The sequence below is a fragment of the Eulemur rufifrons genome, chromosome 19, assembly GCF_041146395.1.
Source record: "Eulemur rufifrons isolate Redbay chromosome 19, OSU_ERuf_1, whole genome shotgun sequence".
Classification (NCBI taxonomy): domain Eukaryota; kingdom Metazoa; phylum Chordata; class Mammalia; order Primates; family Lemuridae; genus Eulemur; species Eulemur rufifrons.
The window spans coordinates 26,417,702-26,434,206 of NC_091001.1; the positions used below are offsets into that span (position 1 = coordinate 26,417,702).

Genomic DNA, 16,505 nt, shown 5'->3' on the forward strand with positions numbered 1-16,505 from the left:
TTATCGCTCCTCATTTATATCTTCATTGAGAAATTGTGCAAGGTTAAGTTTACTTTTTTCTAGTGCTGCTGTTTTGGCTCGTCTTGGTAATCTCATTCTCATTTCTGATTCTGGTTCAGGAACTTCATGATCACTAAATAGATGTTGAAAACACACCAATTTAGATACAAGCTTTAAAACCAGTTTGTTTATAAATAAAACTTTTTTGTTTCAGTCTCACATTCTGATTATCAGTGTGTAATTGATACCCTGATTCCATTAACTAAGCTTAAAACTAAACTTTCAAACAATAACCAAAAAGCACTGGCTGGCTATCCAGCAAAGTCAATCACTGAAAACCTAGCTAATGTTTTTATATACTATATGGAACCTGATGTTATACAGGAAAGAAAGAAAAAAAAAAAAAAACCACACCAAACTTTTAAAATGAAACTTGTAATTAAACAGGGACCATAACTATCCAAAAGAGGTTTCTTTGGAACTCAGGAAGTGAAAAACAAAGTTAAGTTCCCTTGGTTTAGGCAATAAATTCCTCAAACACAGTTGACAAAAAGTTTCCTCAAAAAAAAGATACTTTAATCAAGACAATCTAATGATATGTACTGAAAATACACACAATACAATTTTAGCAATGAATGGATGAATGCAAGACAGCTACAAACTTTCAGCTCTAACAAGGGCTTAACTGACAGAAACCAAAAATAAACACTCTACCAACACAATAAATCCAAATTAAAGGTGGAATTATTCTTTCATTGTAAATGTAGAGAACCCAAATGTCTAAATCATTGAGTTTGCTAATTCAAGATTAAAGGTCTCATACATGCAAAGTCATATAATTAGAAGTGATAATATAAACTGAGACAACATATTAAAGACAGTACTACACCACCATGCCAACTAACAGGCAAATGCAAACAAGCCATAAGTCAAATGCTCTTGATAATGTAATTTTAGACTACACATCCAAGACATAGCTATTTACAGTTTTCACTATCTTGTTATATACTGAGTTTTTCTCATTCACAAGAAAATTAATTTTTTCTACTTTCAGACATAAAAAATGAGGACAGGCCACTTTATATATTCTAGACAAGCATAACATACCTTTCAGAGTCAGTCTCAGCAGGCTGACGTTTCCTGTTTATCCTAGCTGAAGCTGTCACTTTTCTCTGTCCTTTAAAACAGTATAATTATCAAAATTTATTAATTGCTTATTATTTTTAATCTAGTTTCTGGGATAGCTAAATTCTTTGTTTTTAACACATTTCCTCCTTGTTCCCAGCCACCGTAACACCATAGAGAAAAGGAACCCAAGCAAGATTCAAATTTACATTAATTTATTTTATAAGCATTTAAAAGGGGGCGAGGGAAAATAGGGAAATTTTGAGCTAGTTAGGAGAAAGCAAATATTAGTTCAATGTATTTGGGGACAGAAGCATACAAAAAACATGTTAAGAAAATATGTTTATTATGGCTATAGCACAAGGTGTGTGGAGAAACTAACAAAAATTAAGGCTAGAATAGAAAGGTAGGTTAGGTCCATAAACAGATCCTAAAGAAATAGAACTTTAATCAGTAAGGTTATAACGGCTTCTTGTAAAATATTTAAACATGTACGTGGCCAATTCAAATGTGTTCTAAAATATACTTCAATGTAAAAACTAGAAAGAACCTTGGGGGCTGTATCAATTATACCTGTTAGAGATTTACAAGGATAAGGACGATAAAATTGGCTTGTGATGTTCCTCGTTTATGAGAGCATGAATACATGAAGTTTCGACTATTAAAAAAAAAGGATGGCGTTCTTCCGGTGTATTATCTGACTAAAAGCAATCTGATCAAAACCAAATTGTTCAATATGACAATTTGTTTGAAAATTATATATCCTACTCACTCATGTTAGACTTGTTTTTGTTTTTTTTCCACCCCTTATTTGCTTTTACTCATACATTTATCCCCAAGAAAACATCCAACAATATGGGACAAATTTGGAACAATATCCAGCAATTGATATTTAAATAATTTATTGGTAAATATTGAGGCCAGATTCCATTTTAGAAAAAAAATTAAATCTACATAGAAAAAAATTATAAAAAAATAGTTTTCAAAGGTTAAAATCATGGTTGGCTCATGGGTGGGATTATTAGTGTTCTTTATAGTAGTTTGCTTGGATGTACTTTGATTCTTCTGTAATAAGCATGCATTGCTTTTGTAATAAGGAAATAATAAAACAATAAAAAGATCTTGAACTTCATATTTTTTTCCATGTGATTCCCTAGTAGTCAGTATTTACTTTATTCCAACAAATCCCCTATTGTTGGATATCCCTTGGGAAATAAATTAAGTTGGGAAAATAAGAAAAAGATGAGAAGGAAAACACAGCCCAGAAAAATACTATGGGGATAAAAGGAAAATGATGCTTAGTCATATCAATGATGGAACACAAATAACTGATAATATAAAACCATCATTTAATCAAATCTTAATTTAACCCAACTCGTCTTTATAATATGACCTTTCAATCAAAAGCACTTTGGGCAACACTGATTTTATAATCTTTAGGCACAAAGGAAAAATTGATAACAACTGAAAGAATTAAAAAGAAAGTTAAGGATACCTAAGACATTTAAAAACCTTTATCATGAAGAAAACAAAGACAGGGAAACCGCAAAATAAGTATTTAATATTTTTCATTGGAAGATAAAATTAAAAATTGCTCATTATAAAACTAGTCAATCCATACACTACCTCTGTTAATCCTCAGCTGAGTGGATTTTGACGGTCGGGCTGCCTTTACATCCCTGAGAGGAGTCATGTATACTTCCTTATTCTCTTCTATTAAGGGAAATAATATAACAATATGAATAAAAGTTAGCCTCATAAAACATTTTAAATGGTCTTTTCAAGTCTACTTTTCATAAAACTAAAATGACAAACAGTCCCATAAGCAGCTATTGAAAGGTTATCATAAATCACTATTCCAAAAATTGTGAATACTAGAAAACAAGCAAAACTTAAAAGAGTCATATAGTGAGAAACATATACAAAAAAACTTGAAAAGCAGAATAAACACTTATCAGTAATACTCTTTCCCAAGGGGATTAATTAGAAAAAATGTTCAATCATTTCTGAAATCCAACCAAACTCGTTAGGAAAAAAAAAATCTCAGAAAAGACGAAAAAGACAGAATCTTATAAATATTCAGGTCAGTATGTCATTACCATCTTTGTTTTGAGAAATAGTTGTAGTCGAGTTAGTATCCTGTGCTACTAAGATTTGGTCACCAAATTCTTTATTTCCTTTTTCTAACTGAATCTTGATTTTCTCCACAGCTCTCAGACATATTCTATCTTTTACTTGCTATAAAAGAAAACATTAACATTTTGTAAACATGGCATTTTGTAATCTTCTTTTAAAAAAAGTTATATACCCATACATATCAAGTTGTTTAAAAACACTCTAAAAATTATACGAAATTTACGAAGGAAATATTTACTTCAAATGACCAAAAGTCACAATATGCCAACATATGTATAATTTGATACAACTACATAAATTCTACATTGATAAATATAAACACACACTAATTCAAAGTAATTAGAAACTACTTTACCTCCAGAATCTCATTCAGTAGAACCAGGAGGTCTTTTGCAAGATTGCTACTGAGTTCTAAAGAACTCAAGACTTTTGTATAGACCCGAACTTCTGGTGAACATGGACTTGTTAAGATCTCATTGCATATTTTTATAGCCAAATTGTCATGTACTGTTAAGGCCTAGAAAATTAAGAGGAAATTTTTTGTAAATTGAAAATGATATGATTATAATACCATCCTACACATCTAACAAACATTTCCAACTAATTATCTTGCCATAATCCCAAATGCAAAATGTCCAGCCCCCAAATAAACTCCACTTTCTTGACTTCTTGTAGTCGATGCTGTGACATAGGGCCCAGATCCACCACTCTTTGGGCATGAAGCACTTACACTCCAATTGCTACGTGTTTGGGAGGTTAAAGGTTACCAACTGCAGAACTGATCCAGACAAAAAAATGAGAGAAAAAAATTAAAAAAAAAAAAACTGATCTGGACAGTAGGCTTTTCCCAAGGTCGCACCTCTTCCCCCCAAGGGTTAGTCCACGTCCAGTGACTGGCCGATGCACAGGTACAATGGCCCAGCTTGTCTGACCTGTGACAACTCAAAGGAACATCCCAGGTCTGGAACTAGGATCAGCTAGAGCCTTTGCTTGCAGGGCAATTTAACTTAGCCCTGTGCCACAACCTACTTCCCTCACACTTCCAAAATGCTGAGTGCTCCCCAATCAAACTATGTCAATAGCTCCTCTGAAGTCTTCTGTTACCCATACTTAAGACCCTAGAGTTTTCTAGGACTCCTCCATCTCCCTTGCCTCTCAAGCTTTAGATTCTTCTATTCATATTTTTTTTTTTACTATGCCAATTTCTATTCTTTCTACTGTTCTTTTTCTATAAGCTAATTATACATGCTTTTTTAACTGCTTTCTTTATTCTTTCCTTTCCTCTCATCAATTTACCTCATATAACCATACTGACCACCAAATTAATCTTCCTAATAAGTAGCTTTCATCCCATTAACCCTTTCACCATAACCCTTTCATCATAAGCCCTGAATAGTTATTCATTCCCAAATTCCCTACCTTGGCCTTTCATGCAATCTATAATCTACTCACAATGTTCTGCCCTAATAGTCCTATTCAGGATCCTAAACCAGAATAATTTTTCTACAGTTCCAACATGGTTTGGGTAATCATCCACATTTATCACCTTTACTAAAACATCTTTCTTCTCTAACTAAACCAATCCCCAAATCCCAACAAGGCCTAATTGAATTTTTTACTCAATGAGTTCCTACCACATGAATCTTGTCCTTCTCTATAAAGTCCTAAAGCAGCAGCCCCACCCTTTTTGGCACCAGGGACTGGTTTCATGGAAAGCAATTTTTCCAGGGATGGGTGCAGCGGAGCAGCCCAATCCCTAACAGGACCGGGGCTGGGGACCACTGTCCTAAAGCACTTAGTAGCAATATCACTGACTCTTATCATATTTTGCCTAATATTCTATGTAATTTTATCTTTCCAATAGCATGTAACATTGTGACTTGAACAGAGTATGCAGTCACTAAATATTGAATAGATATTTAAAAAAATGGCAATACTATCATCTTAATCAGCGTCTGAAATCATTAATACATTAAATTTCAAAAGCGGTGACAAGTTTGACCAAATGCCATTAAAAGATTAAAACACCCAGTGTAAGTTCAATTTCTGGGTCAGTTTGCAACTGACTTATCTTCTTTAAAGTACAAAATCGGAATAAGCTTCAGGCGAGTTCTAGTTTTTGAATTCTCCTTCCTTGTATCAGCAGTATAGCAGGTAAGCCAATATTTGAAGATTCAACAAGTCCTGGATAACATAGATCATTGCTTCTGAGAGGTTAACAGCCAGTACTAGGTTGGGAGGGGGATAGTGAAGGTGATGCATTTTTGGTAACTTATTAATAAAAATGTTAGCATTCATTACTTCAATTTTCATATGAGTTCTCCACATTTCCCAAAAGATTTCCTTCACTTTTTGTACTTTGTGTTATATGCTTAAGACAGAAGTCTCAAGACCAAAAATGCAGCTCCTCGCTATTTCAAAGAATCTTTGAAAGAAATTACTTTACCAAAACAACAGTAATCTACATGCATAGGCCAACACATTCACCCACCTGATAATCTTGGGAATTCTTGGCCTGAGGATTTAATGTACTTGGTCTTGTCAAATCTACAAGTAACTCAGCAACATTTGTAATATCTATTTCAGCTAAAGGAGAAGATGCAGGGGCATTGGCCAGTGTTTGCACAGTTGGAAGAAAGGCCTCTTCAAAGCATTCCTGATTAGTCCTATTGAAAAAATTTGAAAGTATGTTGGCAAAACATTATTTGATGACAGAAAAGGCATGATTCTAAAAACTTATGTATAAAATTCAACCAACAAGATAAAATACATTTTCATCTAGGAAAGAGCCAAGTAACTTAGGTAGATAAAAATCTACGTAAGTTCTTCTCATTTCATTATTTATCCACTGAAGAAAGAAAGAGTAACAACAAAATGTCATTATAGATATATCTCATGGGGGATATGAATTTGACTTCAAATCAGATTTTGATTTATCAGTATGACTCAGTACCTGCTTGCATAGGCAAACATGGGGAAGAACACGCCCAGGCAATGTCGAAGTCGAACATCCTCTTCAGTCACAGGATTGTACCATAACAAAATAAGACGAGAAAGAATCCTGCTGCTGACCAAAAGCCCAGAGAACATTAGCTTGGCTAGTCCTTCTGCAGCTCCTGTCCTAAGTTCAGATACCTAATAAAAACGACATTCATTAGAAGGAATTTATTTGTATTTCCTTTTTATATAAGCCTCACAATGTAGCCAGTCCTACAATATTTTTGTATGAACTAATCCAAAAATGTTACTATGAATTTGTTAAAGGCACATAAAAAGATTTCGTTTCTTCATGGCTGGACTAACAATTTTAGACACATTTAATAATTTTAGACAAATCTTTAGCCATGAAAATTTTGATTCCCTTAAAATTCTTTAGAAGAACTAAAAAAAGCCTTTCATAAATGTTGGGAAAATAAAATATGTATTTAAATGCTTAGCATTTCTAAGACATAGAACCCTCAGCAACCATCCCTGTCACCAGAAGAAGGTGCCTATAAACAAGAGCTCCAGAGGCAGGAGAGGCAATGTGTCTGAATAATGGGTAGAATGTGAACAGAAGGTGTACAAGTAGAAAAAGGCATTCCTAGAAAGAGTAACCAAAACAAACAAAGAAAAAAGAAAAGACAACTGGATGCACACAGGCAAAAGAATGAATTTGGACCCTTACCTTACATCATATACAGTATTAACTAAAAATGCATCAACAGCCTAACTATAGAAGCTAAAACTATAAAACTCACAGAAGAAAATAAAGGGATAAATCTTCATAACTTGGGCTTGGTAATGGATTCTTACATGACACCAAAATCACAAGCAACAAAAGGAAAATAGTCTTCCTCAAAATTAAAAATATGTATATATCTAAGGACATTATCAAGAAAGGGAAAAGATAGCCTATGATATAGAATATTTGCAAATTATATATCCGATAAAGATCTACTACCCAGACTATATAAAGAACTCCATGAAGACAACCAATCCAATTTAAACATGACCAAGGGCCATCTCCAAACAAGATATACAAATGACCAAGAAGATGAAAAGATATCCAACATCGTTAGTCATTAGCGAAATGCAAATCAAAACCACAATCAGGTACCACAATTCACATATACTAAGATAGCTATTAATATAAATTTTAAAAAATAAATATTGACAAGGATGTGGAGAAATTAGAAACTTTGTACATTGAAGGTGGGAATGTAAAATGGTTCAGCCACTCTGAACAAGTTTGGCAGGTTCACTCAAAAAGTTAAAGAATTTCTAAATGACTCAGCAATTTGACTCCTAGGTACATACCCAAAAGAATTGAAAACAGATACTCAAACGCATATACATGCATGTTCATAGCAGCACTATTCATAATAGCCAAAAGAGAGAACAGCCCAAATGTCTAGTGGATGAATGGATAAACAAATTGTGGTATATACATAAAAGAGAATATTCAGCCATAAAAAGGAATGAAGTTCTGATGATACAAGCTACAATGTGGATGAACCTCAAAAACGTTATCCCAAATGAAAGAAGCCAGACACAAAAAAAATCACATATTGTACAATTCCATTTAAATGAAATATCCAGAACAGTTAAATCCATAGAGACAGAGTGCAGATTGGTTGTTGTTAGGGGCTGGCAGAGGGGGAATGGGGAACAATTGCTTAATGGGTACAGTTTCCTTTTGGGATGATGAAAATGTTTTTTAAATTAGAGATGGTAGTTCACTACACTGTGAATGCACTAAATGCCAATGAATTGTTCACTTTAAAATTGTTAGTTTTGCTTTACCACTTTCACCTCAGTGGAAAAGAATACAATCTGTATAAAAATGTTTAAATCAGTTAAATGCTTATATTTGCTATAAAAATGGTAGTTCAAGAGTACCTTAAGAAGAGAGATCCAGGCCGGGCGCAGTGGCTCACGCCTGTAATCCTAGCACTCTGGGAGGCCGAGGCGGGTGGATCGCTCAAGGTCAGGAGTTCGAGACCAGCCTGAGCAAGAGCGAGACCCCATCTCTACTAAAAATAGAAAGAAATTATCTAGACAACTAAAATATATATAGAAAAAATTAGCCGGGCATGGTGGCACACGCCTGTAGTCCCAGCTACTCGGGAGGCTGAGGCAGGAGGATCGCTTAAGCCCAGGAGTTTGAGGTTGCTGTGAGCTAGGCTGACGCCACGGCACTCACTCTAGCCTGGGCAACAAAGCAAGACTCTGTCTCAAAAAAAAAAAAAAAAAAAAAAAAGAGAGAGATCCAATCTCATAACCTATGTTACATCTTCTACTCACCCAATGTAAAATCATCTAAACTATTTCTTAAAACTCTTGGGGAAAAACCTTAAAGTCCCTAAATCACAAGTAAAGGGTAAAAAATGAAAAATTAATAACCCCTTTAAGTCATTTAATTTTTGTTTATACTTTACTTCTTTGCACACACAATTTGATAGTGAGAAATTAGGTATGTTTGAAGTGAAAGTTGGGATTTAATTAAGATACTCAAAAAGCAAAATAAAAAATTTTGGTCCAAGCTTAAACTTTAGTAAAAAATAAAATATAAACAGCATAAACAAATACATGCTGAAAATGACATTTCATAATCACAGGGCTGGATTACTTCTTACCTCACTATCTAAGAAATCAGAAAGGAGTTTCAGAACATTCTTTGCTGTAGCAGTCTCTTCAACTTCTCTTGACTCTTGTTCATCATCGCTGTTTATTTCTGTACCTTCATGTTGAAGGTCTTTGATTTTTTTAGTTTTAAATGGTTCGATCCCAAACATCATCAGTTGGTCAAAGATTGCCTTTAAAGCACTTAGTTTTATTGTGACATCATCAATTTGCAAAACCTAAATTGAGATATCCCCCACCAAAAAAAGTAAATTCAGTATATATTGTTTTAATTCTATTTACCCTGCATAATACATTTTTCTTAGTCAAATTTCAATGATAGTGTCAAGTCTACAGGAAGCATTACTTTTCAGAAATATAATTTAAATTTCAATTTTTAAAAGGTGCTATTTTTACTTACTTGTATTATAGCATTTAGAGCTATATTCTTTAAGAAAAAAATTAATCTTCACAGTCAAAAAAATTCCTGGAATTACAGTCAAGATGAATTATATTATTTGTTCCTTTTATTTAAAAAAGAATGAACTATACTTTCATCTATGAATTCATTATTTTTTTAAGATCCAGAAAAACTATTCCAGTATATTGAAATTGTTTTGGCCCATCTATCAAGAGAAAAACATTGCATTCTAACCAATAAAAAACATTCACTGGAACACATCAGTATTCTTCTAGGTTATCAAGATTCATTAAAGATAAATTTTCCCTTATTAGCTCAATAAAATCAGAAGTCATTAAGTGAATTCAGTTTTCAGGTGGACTCCTTTACAGACGGAAGTAAACCATAAAACCCAGCAGTTTGTATGAGTCTATCCTGAGCTTAAAAATGCACACCATAACACTTGAAGGTGCTTACTCGGGAAGGGGGGGGTGGGGGGGGAGGGACATATACCTACCTGATGGGTGCAACGCGCACTACCTGGGGAACGGACACGCCTGGAGCTCTGACTTGGGGGGAAAGGCGGTACATGGGCAACGTATGTAACCTGCAATTCTGTATCCCCCATAACAATAAGATGAAATAAAAAAAAATAAAATAAAATAAAAATAAAATAAAAAAATAAATAAAAAAAAAATGCACACCATATTTCAAAGCCGTTAAAAAAAATACTGAGCTCAACATTTCTACTATGAACAATTTACTATATTCTTTAATGCAATTAAACTTAGGTCATTGATAAACAACTTAGCCATATAACCTGGCCTTAAGTATGAATAAAAATCACCTGCAAGTTGGTCAAATTAGTGAAGTGAGAAAAATGGCTCAAATTTTCAAAATTTTATAGGATTTCAAGAACGTATCTGGCTAGGTGCAATGGCTCACACCTGTAATCCTAGCACTCTGGGAGGCCAAGGTGGGAGGATCACTTGAGGTCAGGAGTTTGAGACCAGCCTGAGCAAGATTCCATCTCTACAAAACAGAAAAAATCAGCTGGGTGTGGTGGCGCATACCTATAGTCTCAGCTGCTTGGGAGGCTGAGGCAGGAGAATCACTTGAATCCAGGAGTATGAGGTTGCAGTGAGCTACAATGAGGCCACTGCACTGCACTAGCTGGGGCGACAGAGAGAGACTGTCTCAAAAAAATAAATAAAATAATCTTTTCAGCCAGGCACACTGGCTCACACCTGGAATCCCAGCACTTCAGGGGGCCAAGGTAGGAGGATTGTTTAAGCCCAGGAGTTTAAGACCAGCCTGGGCAACATAGTGAGACTCTGCCTAAAAAACATAAATAAATAAAACAAATAAAAATGTTTTAAATGAAAAAATTTAGTTAAAAAATAAAAAATTAAGATACAATAATTTAAAATAAATCTTTTCATGAAAATGATGATCCATGTTGTAACATTATTTTCCAAGTTGAGCACACAAAGTTCTCTGCCACTTTAACTTAACCTGCTGACAAGCAATTTGCACCAAAGTTCCTTGCAGGGTTTTTATCCCATTACATTTGGTAATGCCAGAGGCTACATGAATTTTTTTTTTTTTTTTAACATGGGGGAGGTGAAGGAGGTATATTTTTCAAGTTAAGCTAGGGGAAATGTTAAAGACAGATGTCCAAAATCAAAAAGTTTACAAATCAAATGCATTCGACTAGTACACTTGATTCCATCCCCTCTTCCCTACTCTAGAATATCATTTCAGCAGTTACTCTCTCTCTCATGTTATCAATTTTTTTCGTTTCAACTATATTATTCTCCGTAGCATTTAAATATGCTGTAATTTCCTCTATCTTAATTAAAAACAGAAAGGCTCCTCTTTTTACCCCATATCCTTCTCTTGCTACCACCTTACTTTATTTATTACTCCTGACAGGGAGAAGAAAAAAAATCCTTGAGAGAGTAATCTATACTGGCTGTCTCTAACCCCTTTCCCATAATTGTCTCTTCAGCCCTCTACAAGTTTTGTCCTCAACTTAAACTACTCTCACGAAAGTCACCAAACACTTCCCTTGTCAGAAATGTATGAATCCTCATCAACATGTCAGCAGCACTGGACAGTTGGATCATTCTCTCCTCTTTAAAATATTGTCTTCACTTGCCTTCCAGGACCTCATTCTTCCTCCTCCTGTCTACTTCACCCTAGCCTCTACTGGTTCCTCTTCATCTCCCCTACATTTAAAACAGCCCTGTTTCCTGAGCTTTAGGGTCCTACAAAGATGAGATCTCTTCTCAGTCTAAACTCATTCCTCAGGTAACACCTAATCTCTAAGCATTAGATACTATCAGATATTATCAATAGAATAAAGACTTCCAGATTCATCTTGCCAGCCTATACCTCTCCCCTATACTCCAAACTCACACACGGATGCCTATTCAGCATATCCACCTCTATCTCAAACTTCAAATTTATCACACCCAAAACTGAACTCCTTATTTCATCCTGCCTGCCACAAAACCCCCTCCATAGGAATGGGCATTTTCATCCCTCCAGTTATTCTGGCCCAAATCCTTAGTTACCTTCAACCTCTTTCTCTCACATGCCACATCAGATTTATCAGCAAATACTACAGACTTTAATTTTCAAACCTATATTACTCTTCTCATGTCCCCAGTTACCACAACCCTTGTCTAAGCCTTCACCATCTCTCTCCTAGATTATTGAATACCAGCCTTATTCAGTATGCCAGCTTCCATACATGTACCTGTACCTACTACTAGGGATCCGTTAAGTATGTTCCACAGGCCAATCCAGTCTAGTTAGGAATAATTTTACATTTTCAAATGGTTAAAAAAAATTTCATTACAATATCATATGAAATACAAATTTCAGTGTCCATAAATAAAGTTTTTATTGGACAACAGCCACACTTATTCATTTATGTATTATCTACAGCTGTTTTCACACTACAACACCAAAGTTGAGTAGTTGAGACAGACCATATGGCCTGCAAAGTCTAAAATATTTACTTTCTGCCCCTTTACAGAGGTTTGCCAACCGCTTCCTGGTCTACACCAATACTATGCCCAATTAGATCATAATAATCCTCTACTCGAGGCCCACAAATTCCCTTCTATCTCATTCACAGTGAACGCTGACATCTTTATAAGTTCCTAGAAGACACTGACATTCTGCTGCCTGCAAATCCTATTTCCCATTAATTCTTCCCTTTGCTCAATCTTTTCTGGTCATATGTCTTCCTGCTCTTTGACCATGGCAAGAAAAGTCTTACCCCATGGCCTCCTCTTCTGCCCTCCCTTCTCCCTGGAAACCCAAATATCTACATAGTTCACTCTTCTACTTCCCTCTGATATTGGCCCAAATGTCAACATATTAGTGAGGGCTTTCTCACCCAAACAGCTCATTCTCCTCCTTCCTCGTCTCTGTTTTATTTTTCTTCATCTGACATATTACACATTTATTTTTTTACTGTGTGTTTCCCTCTTCTAGAATGTAACTTCCATTAGGACAACTTTTACCTTGTTTTATTCACTACCCTTCCTCCCTTATTTTTCCTAAGCCTAGAACAGTGCTGGCACATTATGTACACTCAAAAAATATTTTCTATATGATTAATTAAAAGAATATCTTAAGTAATTGACATTTCATCTTTTTTCTCTGAAGATGTTTTAATAAGAAATCAAAAGATTAAAATTACTGAGTCCCTAAAGATTATTCATAATTATCAGTAAGCCCCAGAATAAATTCAGAGTGTTAGCATTATCACCATGAAATATTTCAGGAAACACAACTGAGATTTTATCACAAAGTAAATCCTACCTGTAATAGTAATACAAAGTGTTTACTTGCAAAATCCTGATTCTGTAGTCCACAGCATCCCAAGCATAAAACAGCCAGATTTCTCACTACAGGATGAACACTTATTATTCCAGGAAGAATCTAAAATGAATTAGAAATTAAAATAATTTTGACCAGGGCAAGAAATTTATAATAGTATACTAAAATCATGTTCAAAATGGTAATTTCTGTATGATTCTGTGGATCTACTTCATTTCCATATTGTCTATTAACTCAAAGAAGTCACTTTCCAGTTAAAAAAACAAAGGCAATATTACCTTGCTTAAGCAGAAAAATATAGCCAGAGTGACCTTCCAGAAATATAGTCTGATCATGAGACACCTCCCCTCTACCTGATAAAACTAATTCAATGGCTTCCCAACGCTCACGGAACAAGATAAAACTCCTTAACATGACATATACTATTCCCCATTGTGTTGTCTTCCAGTCTCATCTTATATCATGTTAACTCTTGTTCTTAGTTTGTTCAACCAGTCTGATCTTGATGCCACTTATTAATGCTGTCTGACAGAAATATAATGGAAGCCGCATATGGCAATCACTTATACCATTTTCAATTTTCTAGTAACATTAAAGTAAAAAGAAACAAGTGAAATTAATTTTAATATTTTATTTAACCCAGTATAACCAAAATATTATCAGTGCAATATGTAGTCAATATAAAAAACGATTGAGATAACTTACATTTTGTTGTTTGTACTAAGTCTTCAAAACCCAATGTGTTTTTACCCTTACAGCACATCTCAATTTGGACTAGTTTTTAACAGCCTCATGTGGCTGGTAGCTACTGTACTGAACATTCTTCCCTCCCTTTTTCATATAATTAATGTCTACTCAAAGATCAGACTAGAGCCACCTTCCATGAATAGGTCAAATCCTGTTATTATTAAGTTCACGACTATATAGCTCTTCTTCATAGCAAGCATCAATAGCATAAGCTTTCACTTATTTGATGTTCCCCTCACTTGATCAGAAGATCAACAAAGGTAGTCTATGTCTGTTTTGTATACCATGTATACTTTATTACCAGCATTTAATATGTAACAGACATACAGTATTTGCTCAATGAATAATTTATGATTTCTATTTAAAATACAGCATCTTCATAAAAATATAATTCTTTTATACAAATACCTTATTTGTTTACATTCCTCTATTAGTCTTTCAATCTTTAGCCATAGATTTTTATACATTTAAAATCATTATGACCATTCAGTTTTCCATCCTTTCTTCGCTTAACATTATATATCCTTTCCCACATATATACACAGTCTTCATATTTACTTCAATTGTGTAGTTAATTATACCATAATTCACCATTCTCTTATAATAGTACTGTCCTCATAAAGTACCCAAGTAGAACTTAAAAAGCATCACTTTTCACTAAGTTACCTGCTTCTCTAAAACAAAACTAAATTCTAATGACTGAGCAGAACCCAGTTTTTAATCAGAAGCTCTAGACTGTTACAAACTGATTTTCTTTTTCATTTACATTTTCTTTACATTTAGAAACTCATGACAAGCCAAGGAATTAGACTTCAGATAATATTCATTAGCTATTTCTCACTAATCGCAGCAAATATAATTTTGGGAGAATCCTGTAAGAGCTTGGGCACATATAGAATTTGCTTTGGATAAGTGGCAGCACCAAAACAGAACAAAATAAAACTCTGTACTGTCTGATACTGCAGCCACTAACTAGCCACATTTGGCTACTGAATACCTGAAAAGTGACTAGTCCAGTAAGATATGCTGTAAAGCTTACTATAAAAACCAGAATATAATATCTTAATAGTTTTAATATTGAATAAATAATAAAACATTTTAGTTACAATACAAATGATAAAACAGTTGGATGTATAAAATATTTTAATATATTAAAATTAATTTCACTTGTTTACTTTAAATGTGGCTACTAAAGTTACATATGATTGCATTATCTTCTTTTCAGAAAGTGATGTTCTAGAGTTTTACAGTACTTGTGTCCCTATGGTCAATACAATGGAGAATACCTGTCTACGGACATACCACCCTGAACACGCCTGATCTCGTCAGATCTCGGAAGCTAAGCAGGGTCGGGCCTGGTTAGTACTTGGATGGAAGAATACCTAAAGGTTAATTATTAATATAATAACAAATTCTTTTCAGGGCTCACAATTTAACCTTCTCAGTCTTCCTATATAGTAAGATTCTAGTACTTAAATACTCCTCATGTGCTTCAGTATCTCCTCTTACCATTCAAAGAATGAAGATATTCATATCTTCTATATGCATAAAGTAATTTTTTCAAACTTTTCAAAAGATAACTTATGTACCAGGAACTTTACATAAGTTATTTAATCCTCACAATGTGAAGCAGCCACTTATATATATTTTTCTTTGCCATTTACATTTATCATGTATTTAAAATAGTAATCTTTTCATTCTTTTGAACCCTAAGGAACACACCACTTATAAAACAAGAGAGAAGCGGGCTAAAATGAAGCCTCAGAGGCCAACATACCAAAGATTCAATGATCCCATTCATGGTTGCACCTATACCTGTTGAAATTGACATCTGCTTCAACAGTTCATAGCACAAAATAAGACACTTTTGCAGTGTTTCAGCATCATTCTAAAATGAAAGATGAAATATTCAGCATTAGTAAGAATATCTTCTGCCCATCCCTTAAATGTTTGCTTTCTCAGGGGCTCTGTCTAGGGCATATTATTACTCTATACACACTCCCTGGGTGATCTTAAGTCATTTAACTTTATTTATCATCTATGAGTTAGCCCAGCTATTCTTAAGTTTCAGGTTCATATATACAACTGCTACAAGACATTTCCTTTTGGATATTCCACAGGCTCCTCAAACTCAACATGTCCAAAAGGGAGCTAACTCATTACCCAAATCTCTTTTCTTTCTGTGCTTTCTATTTTCATATCATCACCATCTACCGAGTTGTCCCAACTAAAAGACCTGGGATACATTCTTGACTCCCTCTTCACCCTGTTACTAATTCCTAAATATCTCTCAAATTCATCACTACTTTCCATATCCACTGTCAGTATCTTATTCAGGCTGCTGTAACAGTCTCCCAACTATTATGCTTTTCTAAGCTTTTACTACTCTCCAATCCATTTCCTGAATAAGCCATAAGACTCATCCTAGCACTTAAAATACTTGTGGTTCACCATGATCCTTAAGTAAGATACAAAATCTGTAATATTGCTTACACCAGGCCTTACATGACCTAGCTCTTAATTTTTCCCCAAATTTATCTCTTACCTCTTCCCTTCAATTCTCTAGTCACATGGACCTGAAGTTTTAAAACACAACAAGCATGCTTCAACTTCTGGGCCATCACACATGTCATTA

At 34.4% G+C, this 16,505-nt stretch overlaps 1 protein-coding gene across 1 annotated transcript in view; it reads right to left on the bottom strand.

Moving 5' to 3' along the window:
- NCAPG (non-SMC condensin I complex subunit G) overlaps positions 1-16,505 on the bottom strand; it is a 33,575-nt gene continuing 17,070 nt past the window's right edge. The window contains exons 12-21 of the mRNA XM_069493849.1: positions 15,648-15,758; positions 13,106-13,225; positions 8,880-9,104; positions 6,215-6,396; positions 5,753-5,927; positions 3,617-3,778; positions 3,225-3,363; positions 2,752-2,838; positions 1,108-1,177; positions 1-133 (exon numbers count right to left, since the gene is read on the bottom strand). Of these exons, the coding sequence (XP_069349950.1) occupies positions 1-133; positions 1,108-1,177; positions 2,752-2,838; positions 3,225-3,363; positions 3,617-3,778; positions 5,753-5,927; positions 6,215-6,396; positions 8,880-9,104; positions 13,106-13,225; positions 15,648-15,758 (1,404 nt within the window). The remainder of the gene's footprint in view (positions 134-1,107; positions 1,178-2,751; positions 2,839-3,224; positions 3,364-3,616; positions 3,779-5,752; positions 5,928-6,214; positions 6,397-8,879; positions 9,105-13,105; positions 13,226-15,647; positions 15,759-16,505) is intronic.